This window comes from Nerophis ophidion, linkage group LG04 (genome assembly GCF_033978795.1).
Source record: "Nerophis ophidion isolate RoL-2023_Sa linkage group LG04, RoL_Noph_v1.0, whole genome shotgun sequence".
Lineage (NCBI taxonomy): Eukaryota > Metazoa > Chordata > Actinopteri > Syngnathiformes > Syngnathidae > Nerophis > Nerophis ophidion.
In genome coordinates, this window is record NC_084614.1 from 5,121,785 (window position 1) to 5,144,879 (window position 23,095).

The window sequence follows — 23,095 nt, forward strand, 5'->3', positions numbered from 1 at the left end:
AGAAAGAAAATTGTCGCCCTGATGGACGCGAGCTGTCAGAATTCAGAACTACGACCCTCAACATTGGTGAGAAGTGTGCTTATCATCACTTCTAACATCCGTCTAAATGTCCACAACATCAGAGTAGCCATAAATTGTACTCAAGTAAGAGTACAGTTACTTTAGAGATTTATTACTCAAGTAAAAGTAAGGAGTAGTCACCCAAATATTTACTTGAGTAAAAGTATGTTGTGAAAAAACTACTCAAGTACTGATGAGTAACCTGATTACGGCAACAAAATAATGCACAAAAACATCAAAATAGCAATGAGCAAATTCAGAGCCAGGAATATCTCTTAAGCAACTAAAACAATATGATATATTAAATAATAGTACATTAAAATAACATTTTAAATTAAAGCTGCAAGCAGCGTTGGTCGGGTCCGCCTTTGGCCGCTCCGCTTCGGCTGCTGTCCCCGCGACTGAAGCCCTGGTCTTAGTCAGACCAACATAGAAGTCTTTGTTTCATGTCTCTACGACATTCCTAACAGAAGTTACAAGCAGTTTTGTCTGGAAAAAGGTGACGGCTTTTTACAAAACTTTTATTTTGAAGGGGTAATTGCCAACTTCCTGTTGATTTTAAATGAAAGATGCCACCTATCAAAATGTAGGTCTAAGTGAGACCTACATTGAGGTTTTTGTTTCATGTCTGTCCGACATTCCTACCAGAAGTTACAAGCAGTTTTATCTGTTTCCTCTTCCTAGGAGCAGTTTTTTCTGTGTTTTATTCAAAAATTGCAATAGAGCGCAATTTTGAGTTTTAAGGTTTGTTTTTTTCACTAGATTGCAATTTTTGCCAGTCCTGATGTGTGTGCCAAGTTTGGTGAGTTTTGAAGCATTTTAAGGGGGTCAAATTACAGCTCAAAGAGGCAAAAATAGCATTTTTTGCGTAAATGTTGCTTTGAATGAGTTTTTGCAAAATTTCTGTTGATTTTTGGTATAGACGTTTTTTATTGGAAATGTAGGTCTAAGTCAGACCTACATAGAGGTTTTTGTTTCATGTCTCTACGACATTCCTAACGGAAGTTACAAGCAGTCTGTTTTTTGTCTCTTCCTAGGGGGCGCTAGCGCGCAATTTTCATTTTTGGGGTTTGGTTGCGTAATAAGTTGGTCTGCCGCTCCATACCGATGTGTGTGTCAAATTTGGTGAGTTTTGAAGCATGTTAAGGGGGTCAAATTAGTGTGCAAAGGTGCGAGCGCGCCTTGGGCTGCTGCCCCCGAGCCCCACGGCTGAAGACGCCTTGCTGCCACTATTTAATGCATTGTGAAAGTAATGCAGTTGTTGTATTGAAGTGAAAATATCAAGCTTCCTGTTGATTTTTGCCAAAGTATGTTAATTATTCAAATGTAGGTCTAAGTGAGACCTACATAGTGGTTTTTGTTTCATGTCTCTCTGACATTCCTACCGGAAGTTACAAGCAGTTTTGTCTGTGTTTTCTTCCTAGGAGCAGTTTGTCTGTGTTGTATTCCTAGGGGGCGCTAGAGCACAATTTTGAGTTTTGGGGTTTGGTTTTTTTATTAGCTCGCAATTGTTGCCAGTCCTGATGTGTGTGCCAAGTTTGGTGAGTTTTGAAGGATTTTAAGGGGGTCAAATTACAGCTCAAATGGGCAAAAATGACATTTTTTAGGAAACTTTGCGCAGGGGATCTTTGAAGGCGCGTAAAATCAAAACCTGAAAACTTATCAAAACTTTGATCCATACTTTTAATCAGAAGGGTTCAAACTCTCTCCTGTGCGAGTTTGAAGCCGAAACGACAAACGCGCTCAGAGGAGATAACTTTTGAAAAAAGGTGACGGGTTTTCACAAAACTTTTATTTTGAAGGGGTAATTGCCAACTTCCTGTTGATTTTTTCTGCAGGCTGTCAATTATTAAAATGTAGGTCTAAGTGAGACCTACATAGAAGTTTTTGTTTCATGTCTTTCCGGCATTCCTACCGGAAGTTACAAGCAATTTTGTTTGTGTTTTTTCTGTGTTTTATTAAAAAATTGCGCTAGAGCGCAATTTTGAGTTTTATAATTTTTTTTTTCATTAGATTGCAATTTCTGCCAGTCCTGATGTGTGTGCCAAGTTTGGTGAGTTTTGAAGCATTTTAAGGGGGTCAAATTACAGCTCAAAGAGGCAAAAATAGCATTTTTTGCGAAAATTTAGCTTTGAATGAGTTTTTGCAAAATTTCTGTTGATTTTGGGTATAGACATTTCTAATGGGGAATCGAGGTCTAAGTCAGTTCTACATAGAGGATTTCGTTTCATGTCTCTACGACATTCCTAACGGAAGTTACAAGCAGTTTTGTCTGTGTTTTCTTCCTAGGAGCAGTCTCTTTTTCGTTCCTTCCTAGGGGGCGCTAGCGCGCAATTTTGATTTTTCTGGTTTGGGAGCCTAATATGTTGGGAAGGCATCCCCGACCGACGTGTGTGTCAAGTTTGGTGAGTTTTGAAGCATGGTCAGGGGGTCAAAATACAGCGCATAGGCGAGTATGCATAACACATAGAGTCCTATCTTTCATGAAGACGATAATATAAGTTGGTGTATTACCTGATTCTGATGACTTGCATTGATTGGAATCAGACGTTCACGTTTTCAAATGGAGAAAAAAAAGTTCCTCTTTTCTGTCTAACACCACATGAAAGTCGTGGGTTTTTGGCATCTTATTTGTCCAGCTTCAATATTGGTTTTTATACACTTTACAAGAAATACATTGGCGGCAAACTCCGTAGCTTGCTAGCTTGTTTGCGCTGGCTTTCGGAGACTCTTATTTTGTTAGCGCAGGCGCGATGGAGCGGCGCTTTTATTGTGAAGACAGGAACTGTGCGATCAGCCTTTAGGCTTTTGACGGGAAGTACGGTTGAAATAAAAAGTGTCTTTTTTCCTTTACACTTTTGATTGATTGATTAATACTTTTATTAGTAGATTGCACAGTACAGTACATATTCCGTACAATTGACCACTAAATGCTAACACCCAAATAAGTTTTTCAACGTTTATCAATTACTTAGTAAGGGACCAAGTCGAGGTGATCTACCTCATATATACATACACACACATAAATCATTTGGGTAGGTGGGTAGTAATGCGCTACATTTACTCTGTTACATTTACTTGAGTAACTTTTGATATAAATTGTACTTCTACGAGTAGTTTTTATGCAACATACTTTTACTTTTACTTGAGTATATTTATAGAGAAGAAACGCTACTTTTACTCCGCTCCATTTATCTACATTCAGCTCGCTACTAGCTACTTTTTTTTATCGATCTGTTAATGTTTGTTTTGGTTCATGACAGAGCTTCAAAGTAGAATCTACGCATGCCTGTGTTTCACCAATCACGTTGGACCAATCAAACAGAGCCAGGCGGTCACATGACCGTGATACATAAAACCCGATTTAAACATATTGACAAACTTATTGGGGTGTTAGCATTTAGTGGTCAATTGTACGGAATATGTACTGTACTGTGCAATATACTAATAAAAGTTTCAATCAATCAATCAAAAGTGTAAAGGAAAAAAGACACTTTTTATTTCAACCGTACTTCCCGTCAAAAGCCTAAAGGCTGATCGCACAGTTCCTGTCTTCACAATAAAAGTGGCGCTCCATCGTGCCTGCGCTAACAAAATAAGAGTCTCCGAAAGCCAGCGCGAACAAGCTAGCAAGCTACGGAGTTTGCCGCCAATGTGTTTCTTGTAAAGTGTATAAAAAGGAATATTGAAGCTGGACAAAGAAGATGCCAAAAACCAACGACTTTCATGTGGTATTAGACAGAAAAGAGGACCTTTTTTTCTCCTCCATTTGAAAACGTGGACGTCTGATTCCAATCAATGCAAGTCATCAGAATCAGGTAATACACCAACTTATATTCTTGTCTTCATGAAAGATAGGAATCTATGTGTTAATAAATAAATATAAATTATATACTGTATATATAAATGTATGTGTGTATATATATATATATATGTATATATATATATATATATGTATATATATATATATATATATATATATATATATATGATATGTGTGTGTATAAATGATATGTGTGTGTGTATATGTATATATGAGGTAGATCACCTCAACTTGGTCATTTATTAAGTAATTGATAAACGTTGAAAATGTTATTGGGGTGTTACCATTTAGTGGTCAATTGTACGGAATATGTACTGTACTGTGCAATCTACTAATACAAGTTTTAATCAATCAATCAATCAATCAATCAATCAAATCAATGAATGCCTACTGAGGCTATGGTGCTGTTAAGTTATTGTGGCTCAATGTGCCATTTTTTGAATTTTATTTTAATGTACTATTATTTAATATATATTATTGTTTTAGTTGCTTAAGAGATATTCCTGGCTCTGAATTTGCTCATTGCTATTTTGATGTTTTTGTGCATTATTTGTTGCCGTAATAAGGTTACTCATCAGTACTTGAGTAGTTTTTTCACAACATATTTTTTACTTTTACTCAAGTAAATAGTTGGGTGACTACTCCTTGCTTTTACTTGAGTAATACATCTCTAAAGTAACTGTACTCTTACTTGAGTACAATTTCTGGCTACTCTACCCACCTCTGCACATATCATATATGTTTTGAAAAAGACTGTAAAGTTTCGGGCAATCACTTACTGGAACAGACTTCCACAATATCTGCTATCAATCACCAGCATATTGGGATTTAAGAATGGACTAAAAGGAGAAGTATTGTGTAAAGAGATTATTCTAGATTGTGCCAATTGTAGCTGAGATAGGCGCCAGCGCCCCCCGCGACCCCGAAAGGGAATAAGCGTAGAAAATGGATGGATGGATGGATGTACCTAATGTCATGACTGTTTTTATTGACTATTGAGTATTTTATTGATTATGGGATAAGCAGCAGAAAATGGATGGATGACACTTTTTCGTCACTTATATTTTGTCTTTGGTACACTAATGTGTATATTTTAGGCCATTGGTTCTTTGTTTTATTTTTGCAAAAAATTTATACAGTATATCTATTTTTGTATTGCTATTTTTATCTTTGGTATGAAAATTATTATGTAACAACATTTATTAGTATTTTTTGGTTCTTTGTTGTTGCTATTTTTGTATTATGACAATTTATTATTGGATCATGTTGTACTGCATTTTAATCGTTTGTTCTGTGGTTGTGTGATGTTTTTTGCCTGGACCCCAGGAAGAATAGTCTCCACTGCGGTGTAGACTAATGGGGATCCTTAATAAACTAAACTAAATATATATATATATATATATATATATATATACATACATATATTATATATACAGTATATAATTTATATTTATTTATTTTGCCGTTTTTGTTGACATATTAAAGGTGTTTTAATGAATATACATGCATGTTTAACACATAGATTCCTATCTTTCATGAAGACAAGAATATAAGTTGGTGTATTACCTGATTCTGATGACTCGCATTGATTGGAATCAGACGTTCATGTTTTCAAATGGAGGAGAAAAAAAAACACATGAAAGTCGTTGGTTTTTGGCATCTTATTTGTCCAGCTTCAATATTCCTTTTTATACACTTCACAAGAAATACATTGGCGGCAAACTCCGTGGCTTGCTAGCTTGTTTGCGCCGGCTTTCGGAGACTCTTATTTTGTTAGCGCAGGCGCGATGGAGCGGCGCTTTTATTGTGAAGACAGGAACTGTGCGATCAGCCTTCAGGCTTTTGACGGGAAGTACGGTTGAAAAAAAAAGTGTCTTTTTTCCTTTACATTTTTGATTGATTGATTGAAACTTTTATTAGTAGATTGCACAGTACAGTACATAATCCGTACAATTGACCACTAAATGGTAACACCCCAATAAGTTTTTTAAGTAGTTTAAGTCGGGTCATGTGACCGCCTGGCTCTGTTTGATTGGTCCAACGTGATTGGTGAAACGCAGGCATGCGTAGATTCTGCTTTGAAGCTCTGTCATGAACCAAAAAAAACATTAAAAGATCGATAAAAAAAAGTAGCTAGTAGCGAGCTGAATGTAGATAAATGGAACGGAGTAAAAGTAGCGTTTCTTCTCTATAAATATACTCAAGTAAAAGTAAAAGTATGTTGCATAAAAACTACTCTTAGAAGTACAATTTATCCCAAAAGTTACTCAAGTAAATGTAGCGCGTTACTACCCACCTCTGCACAACATCCATAGACATATTAGCATGGAGCGCTACTGACGAGACGCGGGGCCGCCATCTTGGAGTGGTGATCAAAATGTAGATTGAAACATTAAAGGTTGACTATGTAGAATTACAAGAAAAACTACAGAAAAAGAATTCCAGCAGTCGATTGCCAGACCGTTGCTAAGTAAAACGGGCCGTTGCTAGGGACTCCGCTCTGAACAGAGGACAGCAGAGGAGGACTGTTAAGCAGGATATATACCTTTATGTTTCATTTTTACCCTCATTAACAGCATCATAAACGACTTGTAGCTTGTTACAGGGACAGTGGAGGCTCTCTGCCTTCCAAACCACTCGTCAAGTTGTAAAAAAAAAAAAAAAAAAAAAAAAAAGGAACTCCGTAGCACCGAAAGTCCGCGACGATAAACGTGTTTATGACAGATAAGACCACACAAATACACCCATCCTAACAAGTATATGATAAATGTAGACAACTTTTCCTTTTCCTTTACTTTCATAATGCAACAGTGATTGGATGTTTCCTGAGGGCTGTGTGCGGGTGTGTGTCTGCCGCGCAGCCTGTGGAATGGTGAATACACGCACAGCGGAGGGAGGGATGAGAGGGAAGCCGACACTACTATATCGTGTGTGTCCCTTTTTCGGCGGATTTTGATAATTTTGTCAACTCGTAATGTAGTAATTTTGTGAGTTTATTCAAATTTACTTTCTCAAATTTTGATTTGAGGGGGCAGGGCATTTATTTAAGGGGGCTCTGCCCCCTCTTGCCCCTGCGTAGAGCCGGCCATGGGTAGGGAACCTATGGCTCTAGAGCCAGATGTGGCTCTTTTGATGACTGCATCTGGCTCTCGGATAAATCCGAGCTGGCATTGCTTAACACGATAAGTCAGTGTTTTTCAACCTTTTTTTCATTGAAAAAATTCCGAGGCGCACCACCAGCAGAAAACATGAAAAAAAATTAAACTCAGTAGCTGATATTGACCAAAAAAACATTGTTCTCGCAATAGCTCTTGTCTCTATGTAGGTGTACTGTCAAGCCGTGACTCATTTGGAGTTTTTTTCGGTGTTTTCCTGTGTGACTTGCTCTCCTATTTTGGTGGCTTTTCGTCTTTTGTTGGTATTTTCCTGTAGCAGTTTCATGTCCTCCTTGAATGCTATTCATCGCACGTGCTTTGTTTTTTTTTTTTACAATCGAGACTATTTAAGTTGTGCGGACGTTGTTGTCATGCCGTGTACGGATGTACTTTGTGGACGCCATCTGCTCCGCACACCTCAAGTCTTTGCTGTCGTCCAGCATTCTGTTTTTGTTTACTTTGCAGCCAGTTCAGTTTGTTTTGTTTTGCTCCAATGCCTTTTCTTAGCGGCACTCGCCTTTTGTTTATTTTTAGTTTAAGCGTTGGATACCTTTTTACCTACACGCTGCCTCCCGCATATTGTGATCACGACATACCATCTACAAAAGCAATTAGCTACCTGCTGCCACCTACTGATATGGAAGAGTATTACACACTTACTCTGCCGAGCTCTATTATAGTTACAGGTTTGCAAAAAACATTATCAACCCAACTAGGTGAAATTACATAATTTCTCCCACGACACACTAGACTGTGCCGCGGCACAGTGGTTGAAAAACACAGCAATGAGTAATGAATAATTCCGCTGGTAATCACAGTGTTGAAAATAACGTTCAAAACATAAAACATTCTCATGCAGTTTAATCCATCCATCCGTTTTTCTACCGTTCCTGTTCAGGAAGAACTATTTTATTCATTAGCTTCAGAATAACAATGTTATTAAAAAGAAGATGCTTACTATATTCTTAAAATGTCGGTCTTGCTTAAAAATGCACACATTTATTTGTATTCAGTGTTAAAAATTATTATATGGCTCTCTCGGAAATACATTTTATAATATTTTGCTTTCATGGCTCTCTCAGCCCAAAAGGTTCCCGACCCCTGCTATAAAGGACCAGATCTAAACTGGGAATATAAAACTTATTCCTGGTTACAATTATACTGTTAAAAGCTTCCTGAAATGAGATGTTCTTATTTAAATGGGGATAGCAGCTCCATTCTATGTGTCATACTTGATCATTTCGTGATATTGCCATATTTTTGCTGAAAGGATTTAGTAGAGAACATCGATGATAAAATTTGCGACTTTTGGTCGCTAATAAAAAAGCCTTGCCTGTACCGGAAGTAGCAGACGATGTGCGCGTGACGTCACGGGTTGTGGAGCTCCTCGCATCTGAACATTGTTTACAATCATGGCCACCAGCAGCTAGAGCGATTCGGACCGAGAAAGCGACAATTTCCCCATTAATAAAAAAGCCTTGCCTGTACCGGAAGTAGCAGACGATGTGCGCGTGACGTCACGGGTTGTGGAGCTCCTCGCATCTGAACATTGTTTACAATCATGGCCACCAGCAGCTAGAGCGATTCGGACCGAGAAAGCGACAATTTCCCCATTAATAAAAAAGCCTTGCCTGTACCGGAAGTAGCAGACGATGTGCGCGTGACGTCACGGGTTGTGGAGCTCCTCACATCTGAAAATTGTTTACAATCATGGCCACCAGCAGCTAGAGCGATTCGGACCGAAAAAGCGACAATTTCCCCACTAATAAAAAAACCTTGCCTGTACCGGAAGTAGCAGACGATGTGCGCGTGACGTCACGGGTTGTGGAGCTCCTCACATCTGAAAATGGTTTACAATCATGGCCACCAGCAGCTAGAGCGATTCGGACCGAGAAAGCGACAATTTCCCCATTAATAAAAAAGCCTTGCCTGTACCGGAAGTAGCAGACGATGTGCGCGTGACGTCACGGGTTGTGGAGCTCCTCACATCTGAACATTGTTTACAATCATGGCCACCAGCAGCTAGAGCGATTCGGACCGAGAAAGCATCAATTTCACCATTAATTTGAGCGAGGATGAAAGATTCGTAGATGAGGAAAGTGAGAGTGAAGGACTAGAAGAAGAAAATAAAGACAGGGCAGTGGAAGCGATTCGGATGTTATTAGACACATTTACTAGGATAATTCTGGAAAACCCCTTAACTGCTTATTGTGTTACTAGTGTTTTAGTGAGATTATATGGTCGTACCTGAAAGTCGGAGGGGTGTGGCGACCGCCAGTGTCTCTGAGGGAAGCCACGTTTCTCGACGAGGCTGAGCTCCCCCCCCCCCCCCCCCCCCCCCCCCTCCCTCCACAGTGGAAGCATCCGACGGTCAGGGGCGGCCGGTCGGAGGAGGCAAGAGAGTCCACAGCTGCGTCTTTGACAGCTGCGGGAGGAACGACGTGCGTGGCGCAGTGGTAGAGTGGCCGTGCGCAACCCGAGGGTCCCTGGTTCAATCCCCACCTAGTACCAAGCTCGTTGTGTCCTGAGCAAGACATTTCACCCTTGCTCCTGATGGGTGCTGGTTAGCGCCTTGCATGGCAGCTCCCTCCATCAGTGTGTGAATGTGGAAGTAGTGTCAAAGCGCTTTGAGTACCTTGAAGGTAGAAAAGCGCTGTACTAGTGCACCCCATTTATTTATCGTTTAACGACGCAAACTCTGCTCATGTCTACGGTAAGAGCCGACTTATTACCACCATTTTCTCACCGAAACCCGCCGGTTGACATGTGGTAGGGAACCGTGCTCGCTTGAGCACTCTGTTCCATAGTCGTGAAGTGAAGTGAATTATATTTATATAGCGCTTTTCTCAAGTGACTCAAAGCGCTTTACATAGTGAAACCCAATATCTAAGTTACATTTAAACCAGTGTGGGTGGCACTGGGAGCAGGTGGGTAAAGTGTCATGCCCAAGGACACAACGGCAGTGACTAGGGTGGCTGAAGCGGGAATCGAACCTGCAACCCTCAAGTTGCTGGCACGGCCACTCTACCAACCGAGCTATACCGCTACTTCCGAAGCTTTACTTCACAGTCATCTTTCAGGAACGTAAACAGGGAAACACCGGCTGTGTTTGTGTTGCTAAAAGCGGCCGCAATACACCGCTTCCCACCTACGTCTTTCTTCTTTGACGTCTCCATTATTAATTGAACAAATTGCAAAAAAGAAATTGCTAAAGGCGGCCGCAATACACCGCTTCCCACCTAAATGATAAATGGGTTGTACTTGTATAGCGCTTTTCTACCTTCAAGGTACTCAAAGCGCTTTGACACTACTTTCACATTTACCCATTCACACACACATTCACACACTGATGGAGGGAGCTGCCATGCAAGGCGCCAACCAGCACCCATCAGGAGCAAGGGTGAAGTGTCTTGCTCAGGACACAACGGACGTGACAAGGTTGGTACTAGGTGGGATTTGAACCAGGGACCCTCGGGTTGCGCACGGCCACTCTCCCACTGCGCCACGCCGTCCCCATAGTCATCATTGTCACCGACGTCCCACTGGGTGGGAGTTTTCCTTGCCCTTATGTGGGCCTACCGAGGATGTCGTAGTGGTTTGTGCAGCCCTTTGAGACACTAGTGATTTAGGGCTATATAAGTAAACATTGATTGATCTTTCAGGAACGTAAACAAGGAAACACCGGCTTTGTTTGTGTTGCTAAAAGCGGCCGCAATACACCGCTTCCCACCTACGTCTTTCTTCTTTGACGTCTCCATTACTAATTGAACAAATTGCAAAAAGATTCTGCAACACAAATGTCCAGAATACTGTGTAATTATGCGATTAAAGCAGACTACTTATAACTGGGATCGGGCTGGAACAAAATGTCCGCTACAATCCGTGACGTCACGCGTCATTTTCAACAGGATACTTCGCGCACAATTTTAAAATTGCAATTTAGTAAACTAAAGCGGCCGTATTGGCATGTGTTGCAATGTTAATATTTCATCATTGATATATAAACTATCAGACTGCGTGGTCGCTAGTAGTGGCTTTCAGTAGGAACGACGCAAGCTATCCACTCATCTCTACGGTAAGAGCCGACTTATTACCACAATTTTCTCACCGGGGAACCAAGTTCGCTTGACTGCTCTGTTCCATAGTAAAGCTTCACCTTCGGGAATGTATACAAGGAAACACCGGGTGTGTTTGTGTTGCTAAAGGCGGCCGCAATACACCGCTTCCCACTTACATCTTTCTTCTTTGACGTCTCCATTATTAATTGAACAAACTGCAAATGATTCAGCAACACAGATGTCCAGAATACTGTGTAATTATGCGATTAAAGCTGCAATCCGTGACGTCACACGCACGCGTGATCATACCGCGATGTTTTCAACAGGATACTTGGCGGGAAATTTTAAAATTGCAATTTAGTAAACTAAAGCGGCCGTATCGGCATGTGTTGCAATGTTAATATTTCATCATTGATATATAAACTATCAGACTGCGTGGTGCGTAGTAGTGGCTTTCAGTAGGAACGACGCAAGCTATCCACTCATCTCTACGGTAAGAGCCGACTTATTACCACCATTTTCTCACCGGGGAACCAAGTTCGCTTGACTGCTCTGTTCCATAGTAAAGCTTCACCTTCGGGAATGTATACAAGGAAACACCGGGTGTGTTTGTGTTGCTAAAGGCGGCTGCAATACACCGCTTCCCACTTACAGCTTTCTTCTTTGACGTCTCCATTATTAATTGAACAAATTGCAAATGATTCAGCAACACAGATGTCCAGAATACTGTGTAATTATGCGATTAAAGCTGCAATCCGTGACGTCACACGCACGCGTCATCATACCGCGATGTTTTCAACAGGATACTTGGCGGGAAATTTAAAATTGCAATTTAGTAAACTAAAGCGGCCGTATTGGCATGTGTTGCAATGTTAATATTTCATCATTGATATATAAACTATCAGACTGCGTGGTCGCTAGTAGTGGCTTTCAGTAGGAACGACGCAAGCTATCCACTCATCTCTACGGTAAGAGCCGACTTATTACCACAATTTTCTCACCGGGGAACCAAGTTCGCTTGACCGCTCTGTTCCATAGTAAAGCTTCACCTTCGGGAATTTATACAAGGAAACACCGGGTGTGTTTGTGTTGCTAAAGGCGGCCGCAATACACCGCTTCCCACTTACAGCTTTCTTCTTTGACGTCTCCATTATTAATTGAACAAATTGCAAATGATTCAGCAACACAGATGTCCAGAATACTGTGTAATTATGCGATTAAAGCTGCAATCCGTGACGTCACACGCACGCGTGATCATACCACGATGTTTTCAACAGGATACTTGGCGGGAAATTTTAAATTGCAATTTAGTAAACTAAAGCGGCCGTATCGGCATGTGTTGCAATGTTAATATTTCATCATCGATATATAAACTATCAGACTGCGTGGTGGGTAGTAGTGGCTTTCAGTAGGAACGACGCAAGCTATCCACTCATGTCTACGGTAAGAGCCGACTTATTACCACCATTTTCTCACCGGGGAACCAAGTTCGCTTGACTGCTCTGTTCCATAGTAAAGCTTCACCTTCGGGAATGTATACAAGGAAACACCGGGTGTGTTTGTGTTGCTAAAGGCGGCCGCAATACACCGCTTCCCACTTACATCTTTCTTCTTTGACGTCTCCATTATTAATTGAACAAATTGCAAATGATTCAGCAACACAGATGTCCAGAATACTGTGTAATTATGCGATTAAAGCTGCAATCCGTGACGTCACACGCACGCCTGATCATACCGCGATGTTTTCAACAGGATACTTGGCGGGGAATTTGAAATTGCAATTTAGTAAACTAAAGCGGCCGTATTGGCATGTGTTGCAATGTTAATATTTCATCATTGATATATAAACTATCAGACTGCGTGGTCGCTAGTAGTGGCTTTCAGTAGGATTTGTGTTCTTAGTTTCTTACGTCGCTTCCTCAGGGTCCATCAGTACCGCGGACGGCTCGGCGCTGGTCAAGCTGGGCAACACCACGGTCATCTGCGGGGTGAAAGCGGTAAATATGAGCGGACGTTTTGTCACGTGGATGAAAAACGAGGTGACGACATGAGTTGTTGTTGTTGTCCAGGAGCTGGCCAACCCCTCCATGGAGGCGCCCGGCAAAGGCTTCATCGGTGAGTTGATGCGGCGCCACCGCCTTTTTTGGCACCCAAGTCCAATTCCCGTCTCGCCCCCATGCAGTGCCCAACGTGGACCTGCCGCCTCTCTGCTCCTCCCAGTTCCGACCGGGTCCGCCGGGCGAGGAGGCCCAGGCCGCCAGTCAGTTCATGGCCGACGTCATCGAGAGGTGTGTCCTATATTGCTCGTTTTAGCGAGGACTCGCCAAAACCCAGGTTTATCCTCTTCTCTCCCCCCCGCAGCTCGGAGATGCTGCAGACGGAGGATTTATGCATCGAGAGAGGAAAGGTGAGGCGCTTGTGCGAGTCGGAGTGAAGGGAATTATATTTATATACAAACCCCGTTTCCATATGAGTTGGGAAATAGTGTTAGATGTAAATATAAACAGAATACAATGATTTGCAAATCCTTTTCAAGCCATATTCAGTTGAATATGCTACAAAGACAACATATTTGATGTTCAAACTCATTAACTTGATTTTTTTTGTTGCACATAATAATTAACTTCGAACTTCATGACTGCCAAACATGCCAAAGTAGTTGGGAAAGGGCATGTTCACCACTGTGTTACATCACCTTTTCTTTGAACAACACTCAATAAACGTTCGGGAACTGAGGAAACTCATTGTTGAAGCTTTGAAAGTGGAATTCTTTCCACTTTCAAAGCTTCAACAATGAGTTTCCTCAGTTCCCAAACGTTTATTGAGTGTTGTTCAAAGAAAAGGTGATGTAACACAGAGTGAAGGGAATTATATTTATATACAAACCCCGTTTCCATATGAGTTGGGAAATGGTGTTAGATGTAAATATAAACAGAATACAATGATTTGCAAATCATTTTCAACCCATATTCAGTTGAATATGCTACAAAGACAACATGTTTGATGTTCAAACTCATTAACTTTATTTTTTTTTGTTGCAAATAATAATTAACTTAGAACTTCATGGCTGCAACACGTGCCAAAGTAGTTGGGAAAGGGCATGTTCACCACTGTGTTTCATCACCTTTTCTTTGAACAACACTCAATAAACGTTTGGGAAGTGAGGAAACTATTTGTTGAAGCTTTGAAAGTGGAATTCTTTCCACTTTCAAAGCTTCAACAATGAGTTTCCTCAGTTCCCAAACGTTTATTGAGTGTTGTTCGAAGAAAAGGTGATGTAACACAGAGTGAAGGGAATTATATTTATATACAAACCCCGTTTCCATATGAGTTGGGAAATTGTGTTAGATGTAAATATAAACGGAATACAATGATTTGCAAATCCTTTTCAACCCATATTCAGTTGAATATGCTACAAAGACAACATATTTGATGTCCAAACCCATTAACTTTTTTTTTTTTGTTGCAAATAATAATTAACTTAGAATTTCATGGCTGCAACAGGTGCCAAAGTAGTTGGGAAAGGGCATGTTCACCTCTGTGTTACATCACCTTTTCTTTTAACACTCAATAAACGTTTGGGAAGTGAGGAAACTAATTGTTGAAGCTTTGAAAGTGGAATTCTTTCCCATTCTTGTTTTATGTAGACCTTCAGTCCTTCAACAGTCCGGGGTCTCCGCTGTAGTATTTTACGCTTCATAATGCGCCACACATTTCCCATGGGATACAGGTCTGGACTGCAGGCGGGCCAGGAAAGTACCTGCAGTCTTTTTTTTATGAAGCCACGCTGTTGTACCACGTGCTGAATGTGGATTGGCATTGTCTTGCTGAAATAAGCAGGGGCGTCCATGAAAAAGACGGCGCTTAGATGGCAGCAAATGTTATTCCAAAATCTGTATGTACCTTTCAGCATTAATGTAAGTTACCCATGCTTTGGGCACTAATGCACCCCCATACCATCACAGATGCTGGATTTTGAACTTTGCGTCGATAACAGTCTGGATGGTTCGCTTCCCCCTTTGGTCCGGATGACACTATGTTGAATATTTCCAAAAACAATTTGAAATGTGGGCTCGTCAGACCACAGAACACTTTTCCACTTCGCATCAGTCCATCTTAGATGACCTCGGGCCCAGAGAAGCCGGCGGCGTTTCCGGATGTTGTTGATAAATGGCTTTCGCTTTGCATAGTAAAGCTTTCACTTGCAGTTACAGATGTAGCTGTTGAGTTCCGCTTTTTTTTATTGTTTATTGTTCCATTGTTATTTTCACTCTCCATCTGATCCTATTATTTCCTGTTTAAGTCGGTCACCATGCTAGCTTATCAGTTTCACCTGTTTCTCACGGCCCTGCACACCTGTCCTCACTACTCACCCACCTTATTATATGAGGCTGCATCTTTTGTTGTTCAGTCTGGGATCCAAGTTTGATTTCACACAACAGTACGTCTGCATTTCTGGTTTGCTTACACGCAACTAGTTTCCTCTGATCATTCTTAAGTTTATTTCACGCTAGTTTACATGCTATGCCCTTGTATTATTCCAGCTCTCACGCTAGAGATGTGTTTTTCTGTTTTTGTGTGCCTTCGAGCCAGTATTTAGTTTGTCTATTACTATTCCTAGCTTTTATGCTAGCTCTAGCATTTGTGTTATATAGCTCTTTTTGTTATGTAAACGAATCTGTTTATCTTACGTTTGCTGTGTTCAATTTCGACGCATCCTCGAGGGAATCGAGGATGCCGAACAGGCGTAACAGTAGCGACAAACTGTATTTAGTGACAGTGGTTTTCTGAAGTGTTCCTGAGGCCATGTGGTGATATCCTTTAGAGGTGGATGTCGGTTTTTGATACAGTGCTTTCTGAGGGATCGTCATTCAGTGTTGGTTTCCGGCCATGCCGCTTACGTGGAGTGATTTCTCCAGATTCTCTGAAGCTTTCGATGATATTACGGAGCGTAGATGTTGAAATCCCTAAATTTCTTGGAATTATACTTTGAGAAACGTTGTTCTTAAACTGTTTGACTATTTGCTCACGCAGTTGTGGACAAAGGACAAAGTCTTTCTTGTGAAAGACTGAGCATTTTTTGGGAAGCTGTTTTTATACCCAATCACGGCACCCACCTGTTGCCAATCAGCCTGCACACCTGTGGGGTGTTCCAAATAAGTGTGTGATGAGCATTCCTCAACTTTATCAGTATTTATTGCCACCTTTTTCCAACTTCTTTGTCACGTGTTGCTGGCATCAAGTTCTAAAGTTAATGATTTGCAAAAAAAAATAAAAATGTATGAGTTTGAACATCAAATATGTTGTCTTTGTAGCATATTCAACTGAATATGGGCGGAAAATGATTAGCAAATCATTGTATTCTGTTTATATTTACATCTAACAAAATGTCCCAAATCATATGGAAACGGGGTTTGTAGATTGAAAGCACAACGGCAGTGACGAGGATCGAACCTGGAACCCTCAAGTTGCTGGCCCGAGCTGGAGCGTAAAATACAGTTTGTCCCTTTTAGCTGTGCTGGTGCCTGTACTGTGACATGGTGTGTCTGGACCACGACGGCAACCTGCTGGACGCCTGCACGCTCGCCCTGCTGGCCGCGCTCAACAACGGTAAGCGCGCCTTCCTTACCTAACCCAACACGCCGCTTTGTCACCGCCGTCCATCCCCGCCTCTCTCGCAGCTCGACTCCCGGAGGTGGCCGTCGACGCCGAGACGAGCGCGCCGCAGGTGGACCTGGGGAAGAGGCGCCGGCTGAAGGTCGTCAAGCATCCCGTCGCCGCCTCTTTCTGCGTCTTTGACGAGTGAGTCCAGCCTTTTCTGAAGTCGACATCCAGCCGTAACCGTCATTAGTCGGCGAGGATATTTGCAGCTGATATCCACTTGCTGTGAAAGTTACTTCAACATAAACAGCAGGCACAAGACGTTGATTATACGTACATGTCCTTTAAAACGAAAAATGCAAAATGATGATGTCTAACGTTGGATCTACTTTGTTGGTTTCAACGGTCAACTCAAGGTCACGCATCCTGACGTTGAATAAACGTCGTCAAGAAGCACGTTGTTTCAACGTTGTAGAATATCGGTTGGGAAATTCCTGAATTTCAACGGTCAAATCAACATAAGAAACCCAACATTGATTTAACATTTTCAAAAAGTATGTTTCAATGTTATGTTTGAGTTGTAGAATATCGGTGGGAAAACGACCAGAATTCAAAGGTTGATTAAATGTCAGAACGCAACATTGATTAAACGTCGTCAAAAAGCACGTTGTAGAATATCGGTTGGGAAATGCCTGAATTTCAACGGTCAAATCAACGTAAGAAACCCAACATTCAAAAAGCATGTTTCAATGTTATGTTTGAGTTGTAGAATATTGGTGGGAAAATGACCAAAAAAGGGAATAAGCAGTAGAAAATGGATGGATGGAAAATGACCAAAATTCAACGGTTAATTAAATGTCAGAACCCGACGTTGATTAAACGTCGTCAAAAAAGCATGTTGTTTCAACGTTGTATTTGTGTTGAAAAATATTGGTCGAGAAATGACCGAAATTCATCGGTCAAATCAACGTATGAACCCAACATTGATTAAACGTTTCTAAAAAGCATGTTGTTTGAATATTATATTTGAGTTGTAAAATATTGGTTGGGAAATGACCAAAATTCAACGGTCAAATAAATGTCAGAACCCGACATTGATTAAACGTCTTCAAAAAGCATGTTGTTTCAACGTTGTAGAATATTGGTTGGGATATGACCTAATTTCAAAGGTCAAATTAACGTATGAACCCAACATTGATTAAACGTTTCTAAAAAGCATGTTGTTTCAATATTATATTTGAGTTGTAAAATATTGGTTGGGAAATGACCAAAATTCAACGGTCAAATAAATGTCAGAACCCGACATTGATTAAACGTCTTCAAAAAGCATGTTGTTTCAACGTTGTAGAATATTGGTTGGGATATGACCTAATTTCAAAGGTCAAATTAACGTTACAACCCAACATTGATTAAACGTTTCTAAAAAGCATGTTGTTTCAACATATTTGAGTTGTAAAATATTGGTTGGGAAATGACCAAAATTCAAAGGTTGATTAAATGTCAGAACGCAACATTGATTAAACGTCGTCAAGAAGCACGTTGTTTTAACGTTGTAGAATATCGGTTGGGAAATGCCGGAATTTCAACGGTCAAATCAACGTAAGAAACCCAACATTGATTTAACATTTTCAAAAAGCATGTTTCAATGTTATGTTTGAGTTGTAGAATATCGGTCGAGAAATGACCAGAATTCAACGGTTAATTAAATGTCAGAACCCGACGTTGATTAAACGTCGTCAAAAAGCACGTTGTTTCAACGTTGTCTTCGTGTTGAAGAATATTTGTTGGGAAATGACCAAAATTCAAAGGTTGATTAAATGTCAGAACCCGACGTTGATTAATCGTCGTCAAAAAGCACGTTGTTTTAACGTTGTAGAATATTGGTTGGGAAATGACCGAATTTCAACGGTCAAATCAACGTAAGAAACCCAACATTGATTTAACATTTTCAAAAAGCATGTTTCAATGTTATGTTTGAGTTGTAGAATATTGGTGGGAAAATGACCAAAATTCAACGGTTAATTAAATGTCAGAACCCGACGTTTATTAAACGTCGTCAAAAAGCACGTTGTTTCAACGTTGTCTTCGTGTTGAAGAATATTGGTCGGGAAATGACCAAAATTCAAAGGTTGATTAAATGTCAGAACCCGACGTTAATTAAACGTCGTCAAAAAGCACGTTGTTTTAACGTTGTAGGATATCGGTTGGGAAATGACCGAATTTCAACGGTCAAATCAACATAAGAAACCCAACATTCAAAAAGCATGTTTCAATGTTATGTTTGAGTTGTAGAATATTGGTTGGAAAATGACCAGAATTCAACGGTTAATTAAATATCAGAACCCGACGTTGATTAAATGTCGTCAAAAAGCACGTTGTTTTAATGTTGTCTTCGTGATGAAGAATATTGGTTGGGAAATGACCAAAATTCAAAGGTTGATTAAATGTCAGAACGCAACATTGATTAAACGTCGTCAAAAAGCACGTTGTTTCAACGTTGTAGAATATTGGTTGGGAAATGACCGAAATTCAACGGTCAAATCAACGTAAGAAACCCAACATTGATTTAACATTTTCAAAAAGCATGTTTCAATGTTATGTTTGAGTTGTAGAATATCGGTGGGAAAATGACCAGAATTCAACGGTAATTAAATGTCAGAACGCAACATTGATTAAACGTCGTCAAAAAGCACGTTGTTTCAACGTTGTCTTGGTGTTGAAGAATATTGGTTGGGAAATTACCAAAATTCAACGGTTGATTAAATGTCAGAACCCGACGTTGATTAATCGTCGTCAAAAAGCACGTTGTTTTAACGTTGTAGAATATCGGTTGGGAAATGACCGAATTTCAACGGTCAAATCAACGTAAGAAACCCAACGTTGATTCAACATTTTCAAACAGCGTGTTTCAATGTTATGTTTGAGTTGTAGAATATCGGTGGGAAAATGACAGGAATTCAATGGTTAATTAAATGTCAGAACCCGACGTTGATTAAACGTCGTCAAGAAGCACGTTGTTTTAACGTTGTAGAATATCGGTTGGGAAATGACCGAATTTCAACGGTCAAATCAACGTAAGAAACCCAACATTGATTTAACATTTTCAAAAAGCATGTTTCAATGTTATGTTTGAGTTGTAGAATATTGGTGGGAAAATGACCAGAATTCAACGGTAATTAAATGTCAGAACGCAACATTGATTAAACGTCGTCAAAAAGCACGTTGTTTCAACGTTGTCTTGGTGTTGAAGAATATTGGTTGGGAAATGACCAAAATTCAAAGGTTGATTAAATGTCAGAACGCAACATTGATTAAACGTCGTCAAAAAGCACGTTGTTTTAACGTTGTAGAATATCGGTTGGGAAATGCCCGAATTTCAACGGTCAAATCAACATAAGAAACCCAACATTGATTTAACATTTTCAAAAAGCATGTTTCAATGTTATGTTTGAGTTGTAGAATATCGGTGGGAAAATGACCAGAATTCAACGGTTGATTAAATGTCAGAACCCGACGTTGATTAAACGTCGTCAAAAAGCACGTTGTTTCAACGTTGTCTTGGTGTAGAAGAATATCGGTTGGGAAATGACCAAAATTCAAAGGTTGATTAAATGTCAGAACGCAACATTGATTAAACGTCGTCAAGAAGCACGTTGTTTCAACGTTGTAGAATATCGGTTGGGAAATGACCGAATTTCAACGGTCAAATCAACGTAAGAAACCCAACATTGATTTAACATTTTCAAAAAGCATGTTTCAATGTTATGTTTGAGTTGTAGAATATTGGTGGGAAAATGACCAGAATTCAACGGTTGATTAAATATCAGAACCCGACGTTGATTAAATGTCGTCAAAAAGCACGTTGTTTCAACGTTGTCTTGGTGTTGAAGAATATTGGTTGGGAAATGACCAGAATTCAACGGTTGATTAAATGTCAGAACCCGACGTTGATTAATCGTCGTCAAAAAGCACGTTGTTTTAACGTTGTAGAATATTGGTTGGGAAATGACCGAATTTCAACGGTCAAATCAACGTAAGAAACCCAACATTGATTTAACATTTTCAAAAAGCATGTTTCAATGTTATGTTTGAGTTGTAGAATATTGGTGGGAAAATGACCAAAATTCAACGGTTAATTAAATGTCAGAACCCGACGTTTATTAAACGTCGTCAAAAAGCACGTTGTTTCAACGTTGTCTTCGTGTTGAAGAATATTGGTCGGGAAATGACCAAAATTCAAAGGTTGATTAAATGTCAGAACCCGACGTTAATTAAACGTCGTCAAAAAGCACGTTGTTTTAACGTTGAAGGATATCGGTTGGGAAATGACCGAATTTCAACGGTCAAATCAACATAAGAAACCCAACATTCAAAAAGCATGTTTCAATGTTATGTTTGAGTTGTAGAATATTGGTTGGAAAATGACCAGAATTCAACGGTTAATTAAATATCAGAACCCGACGTTGATTAAATGTCGTCAAAAAGCACGTTGTTTTAATGTTGTCTTCGTGATGAAGAATATTGGTTGGGAAATGACCAAAATTCAAAGGTTGATTAAATGTCAGAACGCAACATTGATTAAACGTCGTCAAAAAGCACGTTGTTTCAACGTTGTAGAATATTGGTTGGGAAATGACCGAAATTCAACGGTCAAATCAACGTAAGAAACCCAACATTGATTTAACATTTTCAAAAAGCATGTTTCAATGTTATGTTTGAGTTGTAGAATATCGGTGGGAAAATGACCAGAATTCAACGGTAATTAAATGTCAGAACGCAACATTGATTAAACGTCGTCAAAAAGCACGTTGTTTCAACGTTGTCTTGGTGTTGAAGAATATTGGTTGGGAAATTACCAAAATTCAACGGTTGATTAAATGTCAGAACCCGACGTTGATTAATCGTCGTCAAAAAGCACGTTGTTTTAACGTTGTAGAATATCGGTTGGGAAATGACCGAATTTCAACGGTCAAATCAACGTAAGAAACCCAACGTTGATTCAACATTTTCAAACAGCGTGTTTCAATGTTATGTTTGAGTTGTAGAATATCGGTGGGAAAATGACAGGAATTCAATGGTTAATTAAATGTCAGAACCCGACGTTGATTAAACGTCGTCAAGAAGCACGTTGTTTTAACGTTGTAGAATATCGGTTGGGAAATGCCTGAATTTCAACGGTCAAATCAACGTAAGAAACCCAACATTCAAAAAGCATGTTTCAATGTTATGTTTGAGTTGTAGAATATCGGTGGGAAAATGACCAGAATTCAACGGTTAATTAAATGTCAGAACCCAATGTTGATTAATCGTCGTCTAAAAGCACGTTGTTTCAACGTTATATTCGTTTTGAAGAATATTGGTTGGGAAATGACCAAAATTCAAAGGTTGATTAAATGTCAAAACCCGACGTTGATTAAACGTCGTCAAAAAGCACGTTGTTTCAACGTTGTAGAATATCGGTTGGGAAATGCCTGAATTTCAACGGTCAAATCAACGTAAGAAACCCAACATTGATTTAACATTTTCAAAAAGCATGTTTCAATGTTATGTTTGAGTTGTAGAATATTGGTGGGAAAATGACCAGAATTCAACAGTTGATTAAATGTCAGAACCCGACATTGATTAAACGTCGTCAAAAAGCACGTTTTTTCAACGTTGTAGAATATCGGTTGGGAAATGCCCGAATTTCAACGGTCAAATCAACATAAGAAACCCAACATTGATTTAACATTTTCAAAAAGCATGTTTCAATGTTATGTTTGAGTTGTAGAATATTAGTGGGAAAATGACCAGAATTCAACGGTTGATTAAATGTCAGAACCCGACGTTGATTAAATGTCGTCAAAAAGCACGTTGTTTCAACGTTGTCTTGGTGTTGAAGAATATTGGTTGGGAAATGACCAAAATTCAAAGGTTGAATAAATGTCAGAACGCAACATTGATCAAACGTCGTCAAGAAGCACGTTGTTTTAACGTTGTAGAATATCGTTTGGGAAATGACCGAATTTCAAAAGTCAAATCAACGTAAGAAACCCAACATTGATTTAACATTTTCAAAAAGCATGTTTCAATGTTATGTTTGAGTTGTAGAATATCGGTGGGAAAATGACCAGAATTCAACGGTTAATTAAATATCAGAACCCGACGTTGATTAAACGTCGTCAAAAAGCACGTTGTTTCAACGTTGTCTTGGTGTTGAAGAATATTGGTTGGGAAATGACCAAAATTCAAAGGTTGATTAAATGTCAGAACGCAACATTGATCAAACGTCGTCAAGAAGCACTTTGTTTTAACGTTGTAGAATATCGGTTGGGAAATGCCTGAATTTCAACGGTCAAATCAACGTAAGAAACCCAACATTGATTTAACATTTTCAAACAGCGTGTTTCAATGTTATG

At 39.8% G+C, this 23,095-nt stretch overlaps 1 protein-coding gene across 1 annotated transcript in view; it reads left to right on the top strand.

Annotated features, from left to right (window-relative positions):
* The window catches only part of exosc8 (exosome component 8), a 33,719-nt gene that overhangs the window by 330 nt on the left and 10,294 nt on the right, over positions 1 to 23,095 (top strand). The window contains exons 3-9 of the mRNA XM_061896822.1: positions 3 to 66; positions 13,020 to 13,093; positions 13,166 to 13,211; positions 13,279 to 13,384; positions 13,458 to 13,503; positions 16,610 to 16,706; positions 16,778 to 16,898. Coding sequence (XP_061752806.1) covers positions 3 to 66; positions 13,020 to 13,093; positions 13,166 to 13,211; positions 13,279 to 13,384; positions 13,458 to 13,503; positions 16,610 to 16,706; positions 16,778 to 16,898 — 554 coding nt within the window. The remainder of the gene's footprint in view (positions 1 to 2; positions 67 to 13,019; positions 13,094 to 13,165; positions 13,212 to 13,278; positions 13,385 to 13,457; positions 13,504 to 16,609; positions 16,707 to 16,777; positions 16,899 to 23,095) is intronic.